At 33.6% G+C, this 25,213-nt stretch overlaps 2 protein-coding genes across 2 annotated transcripts; one reads left to right on the top strand and one right to left on the bottom strand.

The window, feature by feature from the left end:
* Positions 1 to 5,365: 5,365 nt before the first annotated feature.
* Positions 5,366 to 6,856, bottom strand: LOC123667004 (cytochrome P450 6B5-like). Its single transcript, XM_045601013.1, has one exon. It carries the CDS (start codon positions 6,854 to 6,856, stop codon positions 5,366 to 5,368), a length of 1,491 nt encoding a protein of 496 aa, XP_045456969.1.
* Positions 6,857 to 10,917: 4,061 nt separating this feature from the next.
* On the top strand, positions 10,918 to 12,415 carry LOC123666994. The gene is made up of 3 exons (XM_045601007.1): positions 10,918 to 11,242; positions 11,451 to 11,977; positions 12,035 to 12,415. The coding sequence occupies exons 1-3, from the start codon at positions 10,918 to 10,920 to the stop codon at positions 12,413 to 12,415; spliced, it is 1,233 nt and encodes a 410-aa protein (XP_045456963.1).
* The last annotated feature ends 12,798 nt before the right edge of the window (positions 12,416 to 25,213 follow it).

Here is a 25,213-nt window from a genome sequence, read left to right as displayed (position 1 = left end):
ATCGAATGGAGCCCTCGCGCCTGCCTCGGCGGATCTTGCTTGGTGCTGTAGCAAACGCAAAACGTAACTTGGGGAGGCCCATGCTACGGTTTAAGGATTGCGCTAAACGAGATATGCACGCCTTTGGTATCGACCACCAAAACTGGGAAGCAGTTGCCGAGAGTCGTGACGGATGGCGTAAAGGTGTTGTGGACGGACGCAAGATACACGATCAAGCTTGGTTTGAGACTTTAGCGGCAAGAAGAACGCGACAACAACAAGCTTCTTCCGTCGCTGACACCACCCGGTTTACCTGCAGGGCGAGTGGCAAAGGTTGTCGCTCACGTATCGGCTTATTTAGTCACGAAAAGAGCTGTGTAATTAACTCAAGCTGACACTGTTTAAATCGTCTGCAACAGACGGATTGAGGCCAATGATGATGATAAACCTTTATTATTTAGTAATCTGAAAAAAAAACAAGAACACGTATATGATATGCATTTAAGTTCAGATTGAAAGGGCTTATTATTATTATTATTATAAGTAATTGACATTGCAACATAACGTCTTTGCTGAAGATATTTAACGGAAATAACTAAAATTTATAAATAAAGATCACTTTTTAAGAACAATATATATTTATTGAATAAATATATTTTTCGTACCACTTGCTCAAATAATTGTGTTTGCAGGCAAACGAAAAAAAACCGACTTCAATTACATAGACAAGTAATACAACGTAGATCGACGAAAAAATTGTCAAGTAACTACGCGTTATCAAAGATTACTCAAAAAGTAGTTATCAGATCTCGATAAAATTTAAATGTGACCACATGATAAACATCAGTTTTTGATTAAATTAAAAATTATCAAAATCGGTACACCCAGTAAAAAGTTATGCGGATTTTCGAGAGTTTCCCTCGATTTCTCTGGCATCCCATCATCGAATCCTGGTTTCCTTATCATAGTACAAAACTAGGGATATCTCTTTTCCAACAAAAAAAGAATTATCAAAATCGGTACATCCAGTAAAAAGTTATGTGGTATTATACAACGTAGGTCGACGAAAAAAGCGTCAAGTAAAAACGCATTATTAGATATAACTCGAAAAGTAGTTGTTAGATCTCAAATAAATTTAAATGGGACTAATTGACACACAGCACCTTTCGATTAAAAAAAAATGTCGAAATCGATCCACCCGGTCAAAAGTTCTGATGTATACTCTGTTCTGACATACATTAAAAAAAAATACAGTTGAACTGCAAACCTCCCTATTTTTTGGAAGTCGGTTAAACAGTGACATTCTATGCCAGAAAAAGCGAACATAACAATAGTCATTTTTAATCTATTAAAAAAAGGAAAAGAAAATTGTACTGAATTTCATTCATCCTCTAGGGGGAGAATGCGATTTAAATTTGGAACACTTACCGAAATTTATACTGAACTACATCTATGTTTACACCATTGAGTGTGTATATAAAGCATTCTACATCTTTTTGAAAAAGGAATACGCATTTATTATGCAGTTATGATTATTAAATAAAATTACGAAAACCGACGAGGCCGTATGAGCTTGATGCCTTTGCTTTTCCGACAAAAAAATATTAGTCTAGGAATTTGCCGCGTTTTTGTTTTCTTGAAATACATAAAATGCAAGTTCCTCAGACGCAAGAACAGAGAAATACTCAAATCAACTCATCAACAATAAATGTACCAAACAAAAATGTAACTCTCTCTATCAATCCAGCCTATATAAAGCCAACCCTGCGGTCACCAACCCGCCTGCCCAGCGTGGTGACTATGGGCAAAACACATGAGTTCACGTTATTTTTTATGTAAACTTGTGGAGGCCTATGTCCAGCAGTGGATTGTTTAGGCTGTAATGATGAGACAACTTAAGAATGTGTAGTACAAGAGGCGGTCTTATGGCTAGTTAACCATTTCTTCCAGACAACCTGAGATAGGATCGAGTATTATTTATTTGAGAGATCAGGTAGGTGGTACAGTTATTTTACAGTTGGGTTAGAATTTTCCTTAGGGGCATCAAAATATGATTACTATCAGTAAAATACATTACACTAAAGTAATTTATTTCGTCTTTTGTTAAATCTTCGATTTCGATTAGTTTTGATGTTCACATATCTCTTTTATTTGTTTGTCGTGGTCATGAAGTTTGTATGATTCTAGGATGTTACGTTATTCTAGTGGTTTCTATTGAGTATAATGTATAAATTTAATCCTTAAATACGTTATTATCTTTTTCATTTTTAATACGATTCTATCAAGACCTGGGCGGTGTTAGAGTCTCTCCAGCGGTGCCAGATTGACTGCCGGTACATGGTAGTGTTTAAAGCCGCAACCATGACAGTCTGTTTCAACGACGGAACTACCGAGCCTATTCCACTGCAGCGCGAAGTACGACAAGGGGATGTTACATCCCTGAAACTGTTTACCACTGTCATACCAATGTTTGCCGTGGTCTTGGCTTAAACCATTTAATTTTATTAATTTATTTACTCTCTTTATTGTACGCCACAATATGCAAATACAAAATAATAATAATAATACAGACAACTTAAGAATGTGTAGTACAAGAGGCAGTCTTATGGCTAGTTAACCATTTCTTCCAGACAACCCGAGATAGGATCGAGTATTATTTATTTGAGAGATCGGGTAGGTGGTACAGTTATATTATAATAAACTTACATACAAATATCTAGACATTAATACATTAGAATAATATAATATAGTAAAGTAATAAATATAACAATAGTATCTCATAGCATTTACAACTACGCCATAAAAATAAAATAAAAATTTTATAATTATTAATTTTATATTATTCGCTTCAGCCTGTAATATCGCACTGTTGGGCATAGGCCTCTTTCCCCATGTAGGAGAAGGATCAGAGCTTAATCCATCACGCTACTCCAATGCGGGTTGGCGGATATATTCCCTACTATGAGTAACGATCGCTATCAGGTGTACATGATAACAACCGGGACCGACGGCTTAACGTGCTCTCCGAGGCACGGTGGGGAGACCCACAAGGACTGCACAAACACCCAGACCATGGCAAACACCTGTATGGCCAATTCAAATGTATGTGATGTGCGGGGATCGAACCCGCAACCGCCAGCGCAACCGGCACAATCCATAGCTGTGACCGTTGCGCCAACGCGGCGAAAGTTTTTGCTTAATAATAATTTTATATTATTATTCAAGTAAATAATTCTTTACGCACGCTTGACTTGGCCTGGTGAATGCGTGACGAGAGCGTTACGAAAAGTGTGATCAGGTGAGGCAAACGGAAGTTCAAATGAAGATAATTATAAGTTAGTGAAAATAGAAAGAGAGAGTTACGTTTCGTATATTACTGTAGGGGCAAGTAACGAAGCTTAACTTCGGTCGTGTGTCTAAAGCACATTCATTTATTTTAATTAAAACAAATAATATAAGATTAAAATATTAATATATAATATTATAATGATTAATTAATAATATAAAATTAAACAGAATATGAATATGAGCTTAAAGTAAACTAGGTTTAATTTTGAATATTTATTTAAAAACTGAAATGGACAAGTAAATTATTTCTGAGTTTTAAATGTGAAATATACAGACATAATTATATATATTTTATTTTTATAAAAATAGAGAGTCATTAGACTAAGTTATATTGTAGATAAATATAGCTTTACCCTTTCTTAATAATAATGTCTTCAACAACTGTGTTCGCTTGTAAACAGCTAATCAGCTATTCAGCGATAAAGCCACCAATTGCACATTGATACAAGTCAATTAGTTTCTACATCATAAAAAAAACCTTTTTTGAGATATTGGTTACAAAAAACTTCCAATGGAACAATATGTAGTTTAAATACAAGAAAGTGTAAGTAAAAAAAATAATAATAATTCACCATTAAATTTATTTAATAAATCTTTATATATATATTTCTTGTGTGCGTGTGTATGTCACTGAACTCCTCCTAGACGGTGGACTGATTTTGATGAAATTTTTTGTGTGAGTTCAAGGGGTTTCGAAGATGGTTTAGATTCAAAATTTGGTCCACTGGAAAATGTTTATTTAACTAACTTTTCATTTATATGTAGTTGTTAATTTTGGAATGTTTTACATTGGATCCGTTAGACTGCGCTACCATCGCAGCATCAAATATTAAATATTATTCTATTTTAATTTCAGTTTGTCCCGACAGTTGGTGCTGCGATTAAATTGAGAAAAATATTTGAATTTTTGTGTTATGGCAAAACAACGTTTGCGGGGTCAGCTAGTAAATCTATAAATATCATATGACAGACACATGCTTGTGTAACAGCCCACTATTATAGCTAAATATTTTTTTTGAAAAATATAAATATAAATAATACACAAATAAATATGTCAACACGTATACGCAATTAGAAAGGAATTTATAAGCAACAGATGCAACGATCGCGCCACCTAGCACATTGTTCGATAAGTCATCTACCCTCATTTATTATATTACTCGAGTTATTCTGACGTGTACGAAACGAACGGTGCAACCGCCGCTAAGGCAGTCTTGGCTCTGGCTTGGCACGATACACTTGTTGTATCCTGCTAGTAGCTTAACCTAGACTCGTTCAATAATTAATTTGTGCAAACGAATTGATTGTTATCTATTACGATTAATTTGGCTAGGCGAGGCGTATAACTCGAGCAGTGAAGGTGAGCGTTGATGCGCATCTCAAAAGAGATCTCCTTAAACCTACACCTGGGTCGCAAGTCCTAGGCACTGCTCTGAGTTACTCCCTATGCCACACGATAGATTGGATCGGATCGCTGAAGAGCGCGCATGTATCCACATGTTCGGTAGACATTACAATTTCGTTATAATCTTTTGAAGTACTACCCACATAATATTGTAAAGAGTGCGAGTATAACCTACGCCTGCGCCCTGCAAACATAGAAAAGGACCTTCCAATTCAGTCGAAAGACTACAAATATAATATTTTGTATAATTTTAAATTATAAATAATAATACACATATAACTAAATACAATTATTACACCCAGAAACTGGAGGTTGTATGAATCGAACCCGCAACCCGCGGATTAGAATGCAGGGCCACCACTAACTGCGCCAACGAGCTAGTTAATTAGTGACAAAAATTGTCAGATTATTTAAAAAGATACAAATACAATAATAGCTTTGAGATTTTTTGTCGTGCACCTAGATTTTAAAATAGCTATTCGGGTAAACTTGATAATAACATTATTTTAAATAATACTTAATTAAAGAATATAACAAAAAAAACTTATTTTTTATTTTATTTTTAAATTATCTATTACTTTGTTGTATAAACATAAAAAAAAACAGTAAAAAAAAGTTTAATAAAAAACATTATTAAATTCTCGGTAAGAACTTAACATCTACATTGGTTAATCTTACTTGTACTTGATTTTTTTCATATTTAATTCCTCCTTTGTAAACTATTGTCCTAACTGTAAAGTTTCTCAACAAATAAATTAATCCAGTCTTAACTTGTAATTGCGCGTATCTCATTCCGACGCAAATTCTATTACCTTTTCCAAAAGGCTGGTAGGTTACATCTGTTACTTTATTAGAACTTTCTTTTGAAAATCTTTTTGGATTAAAAACTTCTGGCTCTGGAAAATATTTTGGATCATGATGCAATTCGAATATTGGGGTGAAAATTTTTGTTCCCTTATCAACTTTAATATTACCGTTGGGTAATATTGTGTCTTCGGTACACATCCTTGACAAAAAACCTATAGAAGGATGGAGTCGCATTGCTTCAAATATAGCCATATCTAAATAGTTCTTATCGACGATTGCCTCAAATGATAATTTACCGTCACATTTTTCAAATAATTCATCAATTTCTTCATGCAAACTTTTTAAAATTTCTGGATGTCTTCCTAGTTCAAGTAAAGTGCTAAACATGGCAGATGCTGTCGGCTCGACACCTGCTAGGAAAAAGAAAAATCCTTGAGCTGCAAGAAGTTCATCAGTTGGCTCTAACTCTAGTCCTGTTTCAGGGTCTCTTAATATTCCTTTTTTCTGTAATTGGACACATATGTCTGCAAAATCATGTTTCTTTGTATTTTCTTTTTCACGTTGACGAAGAGTTTGTTTGATAGCACCGATGAAGAATGGTTCAAACTCTTTAAATAATTTAATATTTAATAATTTGGTTAAGCGCAAACTTATGCTTCCAATAGTGAACTGAATGTTTCGTTTAAAAGTTGGCCTAAGTGCTTTTTGAGCTACTTTTAAGAAAGGAGAATCAAATATGGATTCTGTCGTAACTCCAAACACAGCAGCACAGATAGCGGCGCTGCAAAATGTTGATAAAATATTAAACGTATCACCTTTTGCCAAGTTAGGATTATTTTTCAAAAATTTGACAAAATCTTGTGCACTTTTATCAATTATATAAAACATATTTTTTAGCTTAGATGAAGTGAAGAGAGGTGACATACTCTGTCGCATCAGCTGCCATTTCTTGCCATTTAAAAATAGAATGTTATTCGCCAAAAGATCTTCTTCATTGGGTTCAAATCCTCTGTGATTAAATGCACTAAAATTAGTCGCTAGCACATGCTGTATGTTTATAGGATCTTTAACGTATAGTGCTGGAGTGAGGAAAGATCCGATGCCAACAGCAGGCTCGTCTGGATACTGCTTGTAAATATCGTAAAAATGTTCAAACAAAGACCGATCGTCCGTCAAATAATTCCAAAAAACTCCTAACACTTTATTCTTTTTGTAGAAAGCAACTCTTCGCTTCTTCCAGTATCTTTCATTATATGCTCCGACCCAGTATATGAAGGAGGCTATAAAAGCAATTCCACTAAGTAAAATCACCAACATTATTAATCCACGTTCGTCGATGTTAACTTAAGTTGAATGAATAAATAGCTCTATGAGCGTCTTGCTTTATATAACGCAACATTTGTTTGATATCATATTACATAAGTTTTTCAAGTTAATGTTTTGCGTCAGATTAATTTTTGCTTCGTCATATTTGTTGGTATGCAATTATTCGTATATTATATTTGATTAGATAATATGTGTATATATGATTGGATGATACTGTTAAGCTCTGGAATTCTCTCCCTCTCTCTATAAGACAAGCTCAATCAGTCTTTAGCTTCAAAAAGTATCTTAAGGCTCACTATCTGTCACAATTCGCCATGATTGTCTTTTCACCTTTGGATGGCATAAATATCTATGAATTGTTTATATTTATATATGAGTATATGTGTATATGTGAATGTAAGTGTGTAAGCATATGTATGTATATATGTATGTATAATTTTATAATCTATTGTGATGTATTCTAATTTCTATAACAATTATTTGTACACTTCCTAACCGCTTTTCTATGCGCTGTCCTATACCCAAAGGTTGTCTGGAAGAAATCGCTCTTTTAGCGATGAAACCGCCTTTGTACATCTTCCTCTAATTGTACTACTTTTGTTTGTATCTTTTAATGGTGTGCAATAAAGAATATTATTATTATTATTATATACTGTTTACTGACTTAGAATATATTTGTTTATTCTTTTTATTTACAGGTTATCGTATACCATATAATGTAAAATAAAACAATACAGGTTTAAGATAAGTACGAATTGAAATTCACAAGGGATGCTCTTGGGGCTAATGTTAATCATTTCTTCCAGACAACCCAAATATATTTTATATACAGTCAATGATCAAAGAAAGGTGACGTTGTGGATTAACCCAACTAAAACTTAAAATTATTCTTATTCGTAATTTTCCAACTGTTTCTTTGGCACAGTTGGCTGTGATCCTGCTTAGTGTTGCAGGCTTTTTCCAATCTGAAGTCTGGGTGTATTATCTTATATATAAAATTCTCGTGTTACAATGTTAGTTATCGTACTACTCCGAAACGAGTGGACAGATTTTTATGAAATTTTGTGTGCATATCGGGTAGGTCTGAGAATCGGCCAACATCTATTTTTCATACCCCTAAGTTATAAGGCTGGGTTTTAAGGGGGGTAGTAACATATATGGCAAAACAACGTTACGAGGTTCAGCTAGTATTATATATATGTACACCCAAACTCGAGATTTAATATTACATAACATTTATTACAAAAAAAAAGTATTTTAGTAATCGGCTGTTATAACCTTAGGAAGAGACGACTGTATTAATATGTGTTGTATATAGTTAAAAAGTATAACAAAGTTCTACGACACAGAAACATTGTGCGTGTCATGTTGTCCCTATAAAGTTTTATTGAGATTTGACAGGTATTTTTCGAGTTTTATCTAATAATGCTTATTAATAATATTTTTTCGTCGACCTACAATTCATATTAAAAATGGTTAGTAAAACAATTACATTGTTGTAATTTGCCGTGATGTCCAGTTTTTTTACTTTATGTCAAGATCAATTTAATAAAACAAAATTATAATGTTTCTTTTATACAATTATGGATATTATATTGTTCTAGAAGCGACGTCTAACCTGCTATTATGTAATATAGAGGTAACATTTTTATTCGTTATTTATTTATACAAATAAATAAAATTGAAGTGTCTGTTTGTAATGTTAAAATAACCGCTTTTTACTAAATGCATATACGGCATGTATACCAAAATAACATTTTTTACATTTTTTGTCTGTCCGTTTGTTCTGGCTAATCTCTGAAACGACTGGACTAATTTTGACGGGATTTTAACTGACAGGTAACTCATGTAGTAAGGAGTAACTTAGGCTTATTTTAGAAATTTATTTATTTTATAACTCTGCGAACTGAACAATAACTTTTTGTTAAATTCCACGCGGACAAACTCGCGGGCACAGCTAGTATGTAAATAAATAAATAAGCGTTTCAGACACAACGGTCCCCCGTAGGATATTCTCCGTGACCGGGTCCGGATACACACAATCCACCAGAACATACGCCCAGACCACGACAAACATCTATATGAATGATACAAATGTTTGCGATTGAGAAGGGGTTGAACTCGCAAGTCCAATAGTAGTCCCACAGTCCTGTTGACTCTAGCGGCCTTTACAGCATCACCGGGTAGGGTAGCCAAGTACTGAGACCCAACCGTGAAAGAAGAAAGAAAAGGGGAGCTCTACTAGACGACTCGGGATGTCCGTTTGTCCTAAGGGTCCTAGTGGGATCTCACCTCGAAGAAAGACAAAGTCGGAAAGATGGAAGTCGGAAGACGAAGACGGAGTTGAAAGGGAGGGACGCCAATGACGCCGACGCGTCATTGGCGTGTATAACTATGGTCTTACTTCATGCAAAGAAAATTTTGGTAAGTAGTAAAGGTGGATGGGGCAGGAAACGTAAACAGAACACTCTTACTAACGAAATTAATACCACAGATGTAGAATAAGAGAACGCGCTTATCTTAGGAACTACTTACACGTTCAAATTGAAAAAATATTGTTGTGTTGCATAGCCCATTTGCCGAGGAAGACTATAGGCTATTTTTTCCTCAAATATACGCGAGTAAAACCACGGGGTACAGCAAATAATTAATGATAATGACATATAAACAATATATATTCTTGCTCAACATCTGGGATCATCTGGAGGGATAATTTTGACTTTACATTAAGTTGCTGTGTGGCTACGGCATTAAGGAATATAGCCACCCCCTCTCTTCTCGTGGGTATCGTAAGAGGCGACTAAGGGATAACACAGTTCCACTACCACCTTGGAACTTATAAAGCCGGGATAACCATCCAACGCAAGCTTTGAAATATACAGGCCGAGGACGGGCAGCAGCGTCTTCGGTGCGACAAAGCCGGCCCTGCGGTCACCAACCCGCCTGCCCAGCGTGGTGACTATGGGCAAAACACACGAGTTCACGCCATTTTTGGCGCGAATGTGTGGAAGCCTATGTCCAGTAGTGGACTGCGATAAGCTGATGTGATAATGATGATGATGATGATGATTAAGTTGCAAAGCTATCTTTAGGTATATTTAGATCTATTGATTGATTGAAATGTCTATGCCAGGAACGTCCCTTTCTTCATATAATTTTCTTTAATACGGGCCAAATTTTATATGCAATTTGACAGGGCTACGAATGCTTTCATTATTTTTTTTCGAAAAAGAAAGAAAAAACATATAGTAAGAAAATAATCAGTTCACTTTTCTTCTATGTAAGCATCACAATTAATACGCATCTCTCATTAGGAAGTAAACAGTCATTATTCAGTGGATAGTGTTTTACAAAACACAATGTTTCAAAGGAAAAATTATCAACTTCCGCAAAACAACTCGAAGTTAAAGAGTTATAAATCCCAAAACTACAAGTGCAAACTATTATCTGTACGAAGTAGTCCTTTGAGTGTTCATCGTGATTTTACGCAATTGTATTAGAGTGGAAAATTATCTATTACCGCTTTGTCAAGTGGATAATTTTAATTATTTAATACAACGAATATTGTACAATGAAAAATACTATTTGTGTTTTGTTGATCATTCTGTGCAGTATGTTTGAGTGTATGTTATATTTTAATTTTTATATATTATTTTTTTTATTTAAGCGATGATGTAGTGATTACTGATCACGATATCGATCAGTAAGGATAATACTTTCCGAGCTGCGGCAGAGCAGCGTGTTGAATTAATCTTCAACCCTTCTATATAGGAAACATTATATTTACTTAACATTACTAACGAAAATGAGTTGGTTTATAATATATTATATATAAGCTCATATAATTCTTCTTAGTTACTTAAGTAAAACATCTTCACGCACGCTTGAATGCGTGATGATAGCGTTACGAAAAGTGTGATCGGGCGAGGCGAACGGAAGTTGAGAGGGAGATATAAGTTAGAAGTTAATTTCAGTCGTGTGGTCTAAAGCACACTCATTTTTTTTTTCAAATTAGTATTTTATTTTCAGTATCAAGAAGTCAATATATACTGATGAATAGCAAATTGAATAAATCGAATCAGTGTGATCCCAACAATACTTTGGTGGAGCTGTTTTTCAACCTTATATTCAAAGAATTCTATCACACTCCACCCGTCTGTGTGTGTGTCCAAATGTGTATGGGGAGACCAACATACTGTTATCCAAATAGTTGTTTGAAAAGACCAACAATTGTTAAGGAGGATACTACAACTACTGCTCATTCTGTGAATCAAATACACTACGATAATCGAAATCAAGCGAAATCTGTAATGTTTTTAGTGGAAAGTGATTTAATAGACAATATATTTGAAGCACCGACGATAAAATCACAATCAGGTAATACGAAATACTAAAAAAAAAATTTATTATTATATGGATATATTTGGCTCTAAATTATGCTTTTTTTGTAAGTTCTTATTTGTCAAAGACATGATTCAAGCCTAGAACCGAAACCTAATTTTATTTACCGTGACAAGATATAATTCTTGTAATAATGTATCCTTAAATAATTAAATAATGTTTAATTATTGTTTAAAATTTCTAGAAACAGGTGAGAAGCTGTCCAACGAATTAATATTTCGTCCAAATCCTTTTAAAGAGTTACTATTTAAATACAAAAAAATTCCCAAACTAGAAATGAGATATAATTTACGTGAGAAAGTTAAAAATACGCGATCTGAAAAGATAAAGAGGGATAAGTTGGACGTATCAAAGACAAGATGGCCCACGAGCAAGCACTTATTTCAAGGAAGACCATTATTGAATAATATACGACACTTTAAGAAAGACGATGATTTCCAAAAAACACTTTTTGCATCGACCTTTCCTGATCTCGAATCTGTAAATCATAAAGTAAATAAAAACAAGTTTTTATCCAAGCGAGACGATAAAAGTGTCAATATAGATTCTTTGTATGTTTATAAGACAGATGCTAACTTTTCTATAGAAAATCTTATTGACGATTTAATCATTAATAGTTTAGATGATAACAATAATATAATAACTAATGAATCATTTGCGACAACAACCGAAATCGTGAATAAAAATGATTCTAAAACAAATGATACAACAGTGAATATTTTATCAATAAATACTACAAACAAATATAAAGATACAAATAAATATACTTATGATATGAATTCAACTAAAGAAAAAAAAGCATACCTAGAAGAGATAATAACCCTTTCTGAACGAATAGAAGAAAATAATAACTTAAGTGTTGAATATGTTAAGCGAGTGACTGGAATAAGTAATCTTGAGAACGAGACGAGTCTCTTGTATGCTAATAATAATCGTACATTGGACAAAGTTGAAACAAAGTTGGATCATACGCTAGATTTTAAACAAACAGTCAATCCTCACACTAGCAACGCGACTTCAATAACCAGTAAAATGAACGAAGAAGTTGCATCTGCTACTAAACGAAGGAATATTCCAGTTTTAAAGAAAAACTTAAAACAGAAAAGCAAGCAAAGGATAATACGTAAATTGGACAGAAAACTTAATTAAAATAAATACTTATGGGATAGAAAAATTGTTGTGTATTATTTTCGAAACGATCTGACAGACTACTAACAAATTTATATACTAGTTAAATACATAATTTTGTTGCAAAATTAATAAGTATTGTTTTTTCTTTCAAAGGAAGTTAATTTCACAAATACCTTCTTTAAGTCATTACCTCAAGTAATAATAATTACTCCAAGTAATAAAAAAGCCAGCCCTGCGGTCACCAAGCCGCCTGACCAGCGTGATGACTATGGGCAAAACACACAAGTTTACGCCATTTTTGGCGTGAACTTGTGGAGGCCTATGTCCAGCAGTGGACTGTGATAGACTGAAATGATGATGATGATGAATAAAAAAATCTTTTTAATATTATATAAGTGGAAATAATAAAAGTTCTATTTATTGGAGCATTTTAGTCTGATAATAATATGTCAAAAGTCTAAGATTTTTATTTTTGTGTTACCCACATTAGGAATTCTAAACATTTTTTGAATATCATATCAAAAATTGACCGCTCCAGCGGGGTTCGAACCCGCGTCTCCGACTTGCCGTGTCGGCGCTCTAGCCAATTAAGCTATGGAACGATGCACCCGCTCGAGCGAAATTTTCGATATGATAATTTTTAATTTTCGGTTTAAGCGAACCGTGGCGCCGTCTATAGTGAGCTCTTTACAGAAACCCGTAACTATTCAAAGTTTCATATTACAATGAAAATCTTTGACAGGAGACGATACCGTGCTATTTTTAATATCTAAGATTTTTATTTTTGTGTTACCCACATTAGGAATTCTAAACATTTTTTGAATATCATATCAAAAATTGACCGCTCCAGCGGGGTTCGAACCCGCGTCTCCGACTTGCCGTGTCGGCGCTCTAGCCAATTAAGCTATGGAACGATGCACCCGCTCGAGCGAAATTTTCGATATGGTAATTTTTAATTTTCGGTTTAAGCGAACCGTGGCGCCGTCTATAGTGAGCTCTTTACAGAAACCCGTAACTATTCAAAGTTTCATATTACAATGAAAATCTTTGACAGGAGACGACACCGTGCTATTTTTAATATCTAAAATTTTTATTTTTGTGTTACCCACATTAGGAATTCTAAACATTTTTTGAATATCATATCAAAAATTGACCGCTCCAGCGGGGTTCGAACCCGCGTCTCCGACTTGCCGTGTCGGCGCTCTAGCCAATTAAGCTATGGAACGATGCACCCGCTCGAGCGAAATTTTCGATATGATAATTTTTAATTTTCGGTTTAAGCGAACCGTGGCGCCGTCTATAGTGAGCTCTTTACAGAAACCCTTCGATATTAAAAATAGCACGGTGTCGTCTCCTGTCAAAGATTTTCATTGTAATATGAAACTTTGAATAGTTACGGGTTTCTGTAAAGAGCTCACTATAGACGGCGCCACGGTTCGCTTAAACCGAAAATTAAAAATTATCATATCGAAAATTTCGCTCGAGCGGGTGCATCGTTCCATAGCTTAATTGGCTAGAGCGCCGACACGGCAAGTCGGAGACGCGGGTTCGAACCCCGCTGGAGCGGTCAATTTTTGATATGATATTCAAAAAATGTCAAAAGTCTATAAAACCGTTTCACTGTACTTAAAAACTCGCCGAATACTCCAAAAGACAGAAAATTTGCAATAGCGCTAGAGTTGCACAATATTGCAGTATGTAATATTAAGTAAACAACTACTATTTCAATTAATACTGTAAATATTCAATGTGTAAGGATTATGAATAATTAATCAAAGTCAATACCTATCAAGTAAGATCTTCGATCGCATAAATATGAATAAATAACTGGCAAGACTTGTCAGGTAGAGTAAGGTTCTCTTCAAAAATTAGTACTGCTACTCCAAGGTCTAAGTGTATTATTTATTTCTTAAATTGTGAATTTTAAATATTTCTCGAATATTAAAAGATTAAACAAAACAACTAGCCCGTTGGCGCAGTTTGTAGTGACCCTGCTTTCTGCTCCGAAGGTTGTGGGTTCGATTCCCACCCCGAGTCTGGGTATAATATATATATTTATTTTTAAGCTATTGCATAGCTTCTATCGCGGGTCTTGAGCGCGGGGACCGAATCCAGAAATTCCGTAACGAAAAAAACCTCACGCTCCCCACTCCGACGGCACGGAGGTGTGGCTTGAAGGCCGTGCATCGTCTAACGTCGTTTCAGTTCGGCAGTCTTCGACACGGCGTTGTGTGCGTGCGTTAAGTCGCAAACTTATGTTTCTTATTTCAATTATCATAAACCTATAGTTTCAATGATAAATATTCCTGAATAACCAACAGCTACTGTAAGATAATAAAACCCACATGTATTGTAAAATAATAAAAATATTTTAAACAATATTAACTTTTTATTTATTTAATAAAAGAAAAAAAATTGTTTTCTTATCGGTCACAACGCTCAAAAAGTGTAACTTGAATTAATATCAAAGAAAAAGAAATACTGCATAAATAAAATAAATAAATAATTATAATTGCATAAGTTGATACAAAATGCTATGCAATAGCTTTATTATATTAGTATATGTATTATTTATATATGTGTTTATCGAAAAAAAAATGTAGCTATACTAGTCGGCTGTTACCTATAATACAAGCATTAAGTTGCTTACTCTAGGAGCAGACGACCGTGTGTGTATTGTGTAGAAAAAAAACTATTTTATTTCAAAATCGTGTTACCTTTTTAAGCTATTTATTTCAATATGTAGGTAGTTGCATGACACGACAGAGGATTATATTTTTGATAGTGTACTACAAAATATTAATTATTTTATCGACTTCCCTAATGTTGTTAGTCCTATGGCTATAAAAATTATGGAAAGAAAATTTTGTGACATTTCATCAAATAGTAAGTGTTGCTATATGACAAAATAACCAACAAGAAAATTTATAGTGCGTTTTAAGTAGATTGAAATATCTCTGTAGTAATTTGTCAGTTTAGGTCAGTTTTTACCGTAAGCTTCTTATAAAAAACCTATGACTTTTTTTCGTGAATTCCAAACGTAAATAAATGTATAGAAAAAGAAAATTCAGCAATAAGAAACATCTGGGCTCATTCGGTAAACGTCGAAGTTTACCGTTAAGATAATAATCCTAGTTAACGATACAGCGTATAAAAGTACGATATTAAACGCCATAATCCTTGATTGTTCCGAACACGTTGTTGCTATGTCACATACCTACGTCAGCAACTGTTACGATTAGATCTCACTGCGATTGCTCGAATGTCAGTAAATCTTAGGTCTTATTTATTAATTTCAGCATGGATTAACTGAATTGAGACGACTAATATTACGAAAATGATGTGGTTTATATTAGGGATTTCAATAAATGAGAAAAATAAGGTTATGATATTTTTACCGTTAGAATTTTAGATATGTCTTTAAGGTACTTAGCAAATGAAGTAAAATATAAATAGTTTGAAATATTTACATGAAATCAGTAAATACAAATCACAATCGACATATCGTGTTAAGAATTTCCTGTCGCCATGACATCAACCAAAAATATTTTTATAAAAACTATAATAACGTAAAATGAGGTTTGATTATTATTCTAATATAAAAAGTTTGTATATGTGTGGAAAACACAATTCTGCAAAGCAGAATTACACTAAAACATTCATTACAAAACCTTAAATTTTCTGGTTTAAAACCTGGTTTTAAATTTGCTTCAGCTAGACGGCACCTTGGTATATCAGCACCCAGATTGTTTCCTCCAGCACTACGATGATGCTTTACTTCAATAGTCGTTCGAAAGCGATTTCTCAAAATTGACACTATATAGGGATTCTCCTGCAGTGTCGTGGCCCTTGTTCAAGCCGAACAAGGGCCAAAGGGTTCCTGGTCTTCGAAGATTAGATCCAGTATCATGGAAACGCTGGAGTACTTGCTGAACTGTAGGAGGAGTTCACACCATCAGTCTTCGCTGTATTTCGCTGACTGTACCCACCTTCAAGCATTGTCAGGATCCTGGTAAATTCTTCAGGGGTCAGATATGATGAATTCAGAATAATACAATTTATAAGGCAGAGACATATTTATATCTTTTTATTGGCAAATAAAACAAACGCGAAACAATTGATTTGAATTTTTGGTACTAAAGTAAAAAATGACCACTATTTCAAATTTTCAGTTTTTTTATTAAATTATCAAAAATACCACCTTCAGCTACTACTTTGGAATTTAAAAAGCCGACCGGTGGCGGGATAGCCATCCAACTGCTGGCTTTGAAATACACAGGCCGAAGATGGGCAGCAGTGTCTTCGGTGCGACTAAGCCAGCCCTGCGGTCACCAACTCGCCTGCCCAGCGTGGTGACTATGGGCAAAACACATGAGTTCACGTTATTTTTGGCGTAAACTTGTGGAGGCCTATGTCCAGCAGTGGTCTGTATAGGCTGTAATGATGATCAAAAATAAATAAAAAATATTATATATTATTTTATGTGGCATTAAATATTCTTTAATTTAGGTTTTATTTCATAAAGGTAGGTTAAAAATTTTCAGTATCTTTAAGACTAGATAGTTTTGAAGATACTGAAAATTTTCTAACCGACCCTTTTTTTGTGGTCCAGTGTATTATAATTTCCGGAATCGTACATAATTTTTAAACTACCTAATGTCCTAGTATGTAGTAGCTTTAATTAAAATTGTGGCTAGTTTTGTTTTGAATGAATTATTACTTTGTTGTTTTGTTTTCTCTATCATATGTTTTATTTTAAATGTATTCTCTTTGCTATTTTGTTTGCCTCGCTTTTTAGAAAAAAAACCTCACAATTATTCCAGATAAATTATATATCATTTTATAGATAATTGGATGCCCTACCAGCATCAACAACAACAACAAAAAAATTATTGCTTTTGTTTTTGTAAATTAATTAATTATTAAAATTATATATGACGGCTTTAATTTTGAAACAACGTCAACATGATTGACGGTTAGTAAATTTTTTACTTATTTAGTGCGTATTATTCGCACGGGTACTGCTAGTCATTTTGTAAAAGAGAAGTATAAGAAATATTCCTTTAAATGGCAACGAATGCTAGCTTTCTGGGAACATTAGCCAGTTTCGGTCTAGACAGGTGACAGTCAGACGTCGGGATAAATGTTATTAGAAGATTTATGACTCGAGATTTGGTACTTTGTTTCAAACGAAAAGCTTACGTAAGAGTTATGTTAAACTGCTTTATCATTATGTTCTAATTCATATAAATGTTTTAAGAAAAAAGATAATTTGAAAATAAATTAGTTACAAATTAATGTTTGTATAAATATAAGATGATTGTAATTTATTTATAACTACATAACTGTGGTCGCCCAGTAGTCGAAATTCGACCATAATTAATTTAAATTATAAGTTTGAACATTATTAAAGTTCTGTTGTCAAAGAGTATACTTGTGTAGTAATAAATAAAAGAGTATATATATGTGTGTGTGTGTGTGTGTCAAATACATGGTAGGGTGTGTAATTTGTTTTTATTGATTTAATATATTTTACATCTCTCATGTTCGGTAAGTAGGTTCTTATTACCTCCAAATGGGGCTTGTAGGTGACTAATTAGCGCTCTAGGGTAATAATTAAAAAAACACTTCTTTCTTTCAAAAAATTCGCGTACATCTGTACCATCTGAACCATCATACTGGAAATAGACATCATGCATTCAGCCCAATGACCAAAGTGGTCGCTTTGCTATTCAGCCTAGTCTTTGTGTGAGTATAATAGTCATCAATTTTAAATATCGAACGGCGCAGCTCAATTTCAATCTTGAAAAAAAAAAATTAAAAAGTTCTTTACTTGATTCTTTTTATTGATAAAATGTTTTATTCTTGTAATGCCGGCTTTAAATATCTCGGGCTGCAATTGATGCATTACAGCCCTTGGCTACTAATGTACTATTAATGCATCTTAAAAAAAAATATTAGAATTCTGCACTCCTCTATATAAACTGTAAGTGTGCGAAATTTCATACTCTCAAGTCCGCGCATTTTTATTATTAAAGGGGTACAAAGTTTTTGCTTCACGTATTTTAATATATAGATAGGTATAAGAGTACATTAAAAAGATACAAATATTTGAATCGTGTACAAATTGATTTATAATAACAGTGTAGCTAACATTTATGACTAATTACAAACGTGCAAAGAGCACTTGTAAATAGTCGGTTCATACAAAAAAACACGTGTAAAATAAATTCTAGGTTACTGTGTTATTATACTAATATATTATAAAGAAATAAATTTAATTTTATACTATTTTAAAAGAGTACACGGGCAATAGTGAAGTCATTAGTCTCGGTTTTTATCGCCGACACCTGATAGCGATTCATAGTCACAGTAGGGAAATTAAACAGTTTGACGTTTATAGGCTGATTTAGTTAATTTTAGTTGAATGTTGAATCGTGCTAATATTATTAAACTAAAGTTAATGAAAAAATATAGGAGAAACATTTAAGATAGAAACTTTAAAAAAATTTCAATCTAATATATAAAATTCTCGTGTCGCGGTGTTTGTAGTTAAACTCCACCGAAACGGCTTGACCGATTCTCATGAAATTTTGTGTGCATATCGGATAGGTTTGAGAATCGGCCAACATCTATTTTTCATTCCCCTAAGTTATAAGGGCGGGGGGGTTAAGAGGGTTGAGAAGGTTAATAAAATATTTGGCAAAACAACGTTTGCGGGTTCAGCTAGTATCACGTCGTTCGAGTTGCAGTTTCTTAATATAGTCTGTATTCAGGCAATGTTGTTTCTAAGCGTTTTTTGTTATTGCATTTTAAAGATATTGAGAAATATATTATTGATCTGTTTAAAATTTGAATAATATAAAGCTATCGTGAGTCGTTAGGTGTTAATAAAACAAAAATATTATAGGTCAGGTGCAAAAAACTTGAATTAGGTATATTTTGACTCAAGCTATGTTTTATTACGAGAATGAGTAAGTGACGATGTGTTGGTGCAACGGCCATAGCAATGGATTGTGGCTGTTGTGCTAGCGTTTGCAGGTTCGATCCCCGCACATGACAATCATTTGTATTACCCATACAGATGTTTGCCATGGTCTGGGTGTTTGTGCAGTCCTTGTGGGTCTCCCCACTGTGCTTCTGATAGCACGTTTAGGCGTCGGTTATCATGTACATTTGATAGCATTGTTACTCATAGTATATATATATATCCTCCAACTCGCATTGTGCAGCGTGGCGAATTAAGCTCTGGTCCTTCTCCTACATGGAGAAAAAGGTCTATGCCCAGCAGTGGGATATTACAGGCTAGAGCGAATGAGTAAAGTTGTGATTGATCTAAAATCTACTGATATAGAAATTGGAACAAACAGTTCAAAGAAAATCTGAAGAGAGCATGATATTTGAATAAGTTACATTCTGGAATAAGCCCAGATGCCATAATACACAGGTACAGTGACGATGACATAATTAGTAGAACGCTAAAATCGTCACACCATATATAATTCAAATATAAAAACACATAGATAAAATAAGTGAATTATAAAGAATTGAAGGATTAAGTTTCGAATCTTGTCCTACACGGAGGAGACGTCTATGCCCAGCAGTAGGATGTTAAATAATGAATCAGTCAAATAAAGCATTTAATATAAAAGTGGCACATTTCGTAATAACCGGGAAGGCTTACATTTACACGCCGCAGTGACTGTTCATTATTAAAGAACGGAGGATATTGTTAGACTGAGATGTAATAGTCATAAAAATCTCCCTCTTAACATTCGTATTTTGTAAATCAAGCGTTTTGTTGCCTCTATCAAATAATTGCGTTTCACAAAGAGAACGAAAATCGTATAAATTTATGTCTCTAGACGGAATTATGTGAAATACTGCTATCTGTTTCGTAATCAAAATAAAATCTTTTGGTCTTTAACGTTTTATAGTTGCGTGTGAAAGCGTCAAAACCGATCATGATAGGGCCTTTTATTGCTTGTTATATTATATAACCATGTTTCAATATTAATGACTATTATTATTATATAAGAGTTACGAAATTTCCAGAACTTTTGTGTGTGTTTGTGAAGTTCTTTGCGAGAAACATATTCATATAGGGCTCAAGAATTTTGTATTTTGGTTACAAGACGGCGATTCTTCTGACTGCCAGCAGGCGTCTATAAGTTACGGTAATAGGAACCATCAGGTGAGCGGTAAGCTTGTTTGCCGACTTTGTTGTATAAATAAAAATAGTTCCGTAGTTTCTCACAAATGATAATTACAAATAGACTTATAATTACAAAATGCACAAGCTCAAATTAAATCGTTTTGTAACTGGTGTCTGTGAAGTCCGTGAAAGTACAGATCGTCAGGTCCCACTCCACTTAACCCAGAATTATACATAATTATTATTTACTAGTATGATGTAATATAGTAAATCAAAAAGTCATTATTACGTTGTTGTTTAAACAAGTTAATTATTTTACATATCACGCACTATTACTGTCATCTCAAAGTATAGAACTCTAGACAGATTATTATTTGTGTTTACTCGAAAACGAAAAAAAAACGGATAATTTTTTTTTAAACATTTTTGAATATCATATTAAAAATTGACCGCTCCAGCGGGATTCGAACCCGCGTCTCCGACTGACCGTGTCGGCGCTCTAGCCAATTAAGCTATGGAACGATGTACCCGCTAGAGCGAAATTTTTGATATGATGATTTTTATTTTCGGTTTAAGCGAACCGTGGCGCCGTCTATAGTGAGTTCTTTACAGAGACCCGTAACTATTCAAAGTTTCATATTACAATGAAAATCTTTGACAGGAGACGACACCATGCTATTTTTAATGTGTAAGATTTTATTTTTGTGTTACCCTCACATTAGGAATTCTAAACATTTTTGAATAACACATCAAAAATTGATTTGAAATTTTTTTTGTTGTTTATTAGTTTACCAACAACTGTTACACCAAATCAACATTATAATAACTACGAAATAGAGATAGTCAAACTTTCTCCATGGATAAAAGGGTTTTTAAAAATACTTCACACCATGTTACCGATTTGGAGGCTTTAATATTGCTCACTCACATACATATAAATACATTCAAGTCATCATGTCAATTAATATCTATGTTTTGTCTCCGTACTTAATGCTATGAACGGTGGCAATGCTAAGTCAGCAGAGTTACGTTATAATCTAAGACTGAGAGCCGGGGTGAATGCATAACTAGATAGTACACAATTCCTCGAAGATAAACACCATAATCAAGGCTCACAAAACTGATTCATTGTTACTTTAACGTGTTATTATGAGCATAACGAATTTTATAAATACAAACATACAGAAGATGACTAGTTTATACAACAATTTATTTATTTATTTAGAGTTTTATAATTTGGAACATTAATCCTATTCAACATGTATGGAAGCTTGCAAACGCATACGAAAAATTTCAATACTTACATGGTAAGTATCCAAAGAGTTTTCAAAACTATTCATTAATCTAGTCAATCTTGGAACGGAAGAATTCGATACAAACACTGTGGATTTGATTGATGGAACAAGAGCTATTTTCGATCTTGGTGATCTGTAAGGCACTCTAAAATTGAATTGAAATTATTAGTCATTAAAAAATGTAACTTAAAACACAACACCACAAAACCGGGTTTCGATTAAAAAAAAGAACCGTTAAAGTCGGTAAATCCAGTAAAAAGTTATGAGGTTAAGATACAAAAAAAAAAATACAGTCGAATTGAGAACATTCTCTCTTTTTCGAAGTCAGTTAAAAATAACTTAAGTCAACCAATAGTGGGATAACCATCAAACTGCTGGCTTTGACATACAAAAAAATAAATAAATAACAATACAATATGCAGGCCGAAGACGGGCAGCAGCGTCTTCGGCGAGACAATGCCAGCCCTGCGGTAACCAACCGCCTGCCCAGCGTGGTGACTATGGGTAACACAAACTTGTGGAGGCCTATGGCCAGCAGTTGACTGCGATAGGCTGAAGTGATAAAAATAACTTGGTACTACTATTTTTTTACATAAAACTTTATCAATTATCATCATCATCATTACAGCCTTTGAACTTTATCAATAACTTTTAATAATTAAAAAAAATCCATTTTCGACATACAGTTCGTTCCAATATTAACGATACAACAGATGTTAACAACTGCTGAACTAAATTGTTTTACTAAACTCAATTAGTGCTTTGAGTTTGAGTTATATGTATTAGATTAGTTTTTATTTCATCTATTTTTTATACCCTTAAGTTGCGGTTTTTCATACCCCTAGGGTGCGGATGAAGAGGGCTAATAACATATTTGGCAGAACAACGTGTGCGGGGTCAGCAAGTAACATTATATTATTATCGTAGTATGTCCTCCCAAGTTTCGGACAAATGGCGGTAAAACAATGATCACTTTTGACGGTGCAAAAATTTATAATCAACTAGTCTCACATATAAATTATATTTTTGATAATAAGGCATTTTTATCAATATCATAATACGTCATAATAACGCATTTTTTAAACAATAAAATTAAAAAAATGCGTTAACTTAGTATTTACTAAAAAAAGTTGTTAAATGTATTAATTTAAAATAAATGTGTTACTTCATAGTCTTATTATATTTATTTGGGAAACAAAGAACATAGACATCAGATACAATTATTTTTTTTACAAAACACATTTATCAATAAAGTTTCCACTAACAATTATAAACAGACATGAATTTGAAAAGTCGAAATTTTATATTATTTAACAGATTACCGTAGCCTGTAGACGCCTGAAATAACAAAAGAATCGAAAAGCATTGCCGACTCTACTCCAATCAACACAGGAGCTCTGGTCACGTTACTCACCACAGGATCACAACACTGCTTGAAAGTAGTATTATTTAGCTGTGATCTTGTGTAAGGTCGAGGTTCCCCAGTAGGGTTGTTTCAGGTTTTGGGCAGGATATGTCCTGCATTGCCTTACCTAAGTTAAAAACATATAAAAGGGCCAATAATTTGCAAGCTAATTCAGATCAATTCAGCGTATGAAAAACTCAATGATGTTAGTAGGTATTTTGAACCGGAATTTTGATCACAAATATGTTAAATATCTTGAAAATCAAAGCATTGTTGCTTTAAAATTTTTAATCGTGTGACATTTTAATCTTTTAACGTTTTAATCATAAGAAGATGTAATTAGAACTGAAATCTTACGAGCGCGGGTATGCTTCCCCTCATCTCCAATTCAAACAGAACAAATTTAAAACTCTCAACGAAAGTACGTAATTATTAACACTTCTAGGGAACTTCAAATTAGAATTGCTTTGGTTGCCGATTTCGTACTCAAATCACGGAGACCCCAGTTGCTTCACGTGATTTGCTCTGCGTGATATTAAATCAACTTTTATTTATTTAGATGAATAGTAGTCTAATTTAATTTTGACGACATTTAGGACTGATAAAAAATTAAAAACATATTTGTAGAATTCCATTTTCGATGAGAAATGGAAAAGTTTGTTTATTTTCAAAGGTAAAATTTTATTTGTATGAAAATAATTTAAAGTTGGTAATTAATAAATTTAGAGCATATATAAATTAAATTGTAGACTTAAAAACAATCCCTCTGGTGTAGTGGTAGTCACCTAAAATACTGACGGGTTGCTGGTTCGATTCTCACTTGGGGTGGATGTTTGTATTTGTATTATCACAAAATTACACATACATATCTGCACATTATTGACCATGGAGATTTTATATTTTTTATATTTCTAATTTTTATTGTAACTGTGTTTTACTACCTCAACTCAACTTTGTCTACCTTAACTGTGTAACTTAAATAATTTAAAATCCGAAATTGGCTTTTGTTTGGATGATCTGTATTGCTTTAAGAAACATAAAATGTAGCTGTAGATTTTTGTACAAATAAATTAATAAATAAATAAATAATACATTTGCATTTTTCCATAACACTCGGAACAGAGAGCACTCAACGAATTCACCAACGGCTTGATCGACATAGTATTTTGAAAAAAACTAACAAAAAAAAACATCATTTTCAATTAAAAGTAATCTTAAATCGAAAGAAGACTAACAATGATCGCAAATGAACCGAATTCTCTCGTGAATCGATTACTCGCGCCTTCCTTTTACGATCAGAGTTTTGGCAATAAGAAGCTTTTACCGACGGGGAGCCCTGAGGGGATGTTGATTGGTTTACTTTGAAATGATGGCATTACATCTCGCGAGATGGAAGCGAAGCAATTAGAAAAGTGCGACCATTACGAGTATATTGTAATGAGTTTAAGGAAATGTTTTTATTTGTTTTTGGATTATTAGCTATACCTATAATTATGTCGGCGCAAAACACTTTCTTCTACTTTTTTTCATAAATTGTGTCGTATTTAAACCTATTTGTTACACCATATAACACCGTTTTTCGTGATGCGCGAAATAGGTGAAATATGAGACGAAATTTTCATATATCGTTCGATTTTACGAAAAAGGAACGATGCTTCCATGTTTGGTGCGGTGTTCTGACGGTTGTACTACATCCATTTATAATCTTATTCGAGTCGTCAGTCATATTGCTGACGTCACTTTATTAAGAAACCTACTCTAGAGAACCTTCTTCGTTATATACATTTTTTTTTAATTATTTTAATATACTCAAACAGTAGGAAATGTGTCTTGAAGTCTGTAGCAACCCAACTGGCTTATAGCGCCTCAAACTTACAGGCCATAGCCAAATAACACTTTCCTCACTTAGTGTTACTTTGATGAGTAAGGTAGTGAGTACTCATAGGAAGGATCAGGGTTGG

The sequence above is a fragment of the Melitaea cinxia genome, chromosome 2 (assembly GCF_905220565.1).
Source record: "Melitaea cinxia chromosome 2, ilMelCinx1.1, whole genome shotgun sequence".
Classification (NCBI taxonomy): Eukaryota; Metazoa; Arthropoda; class Insecta; order Lepidoptera; family Nymphalidae; genus Melitaea; species Melitaea cinxia.
This window is presented reverse-complemented; position numbering and strand designations above follow the sequence as displayed.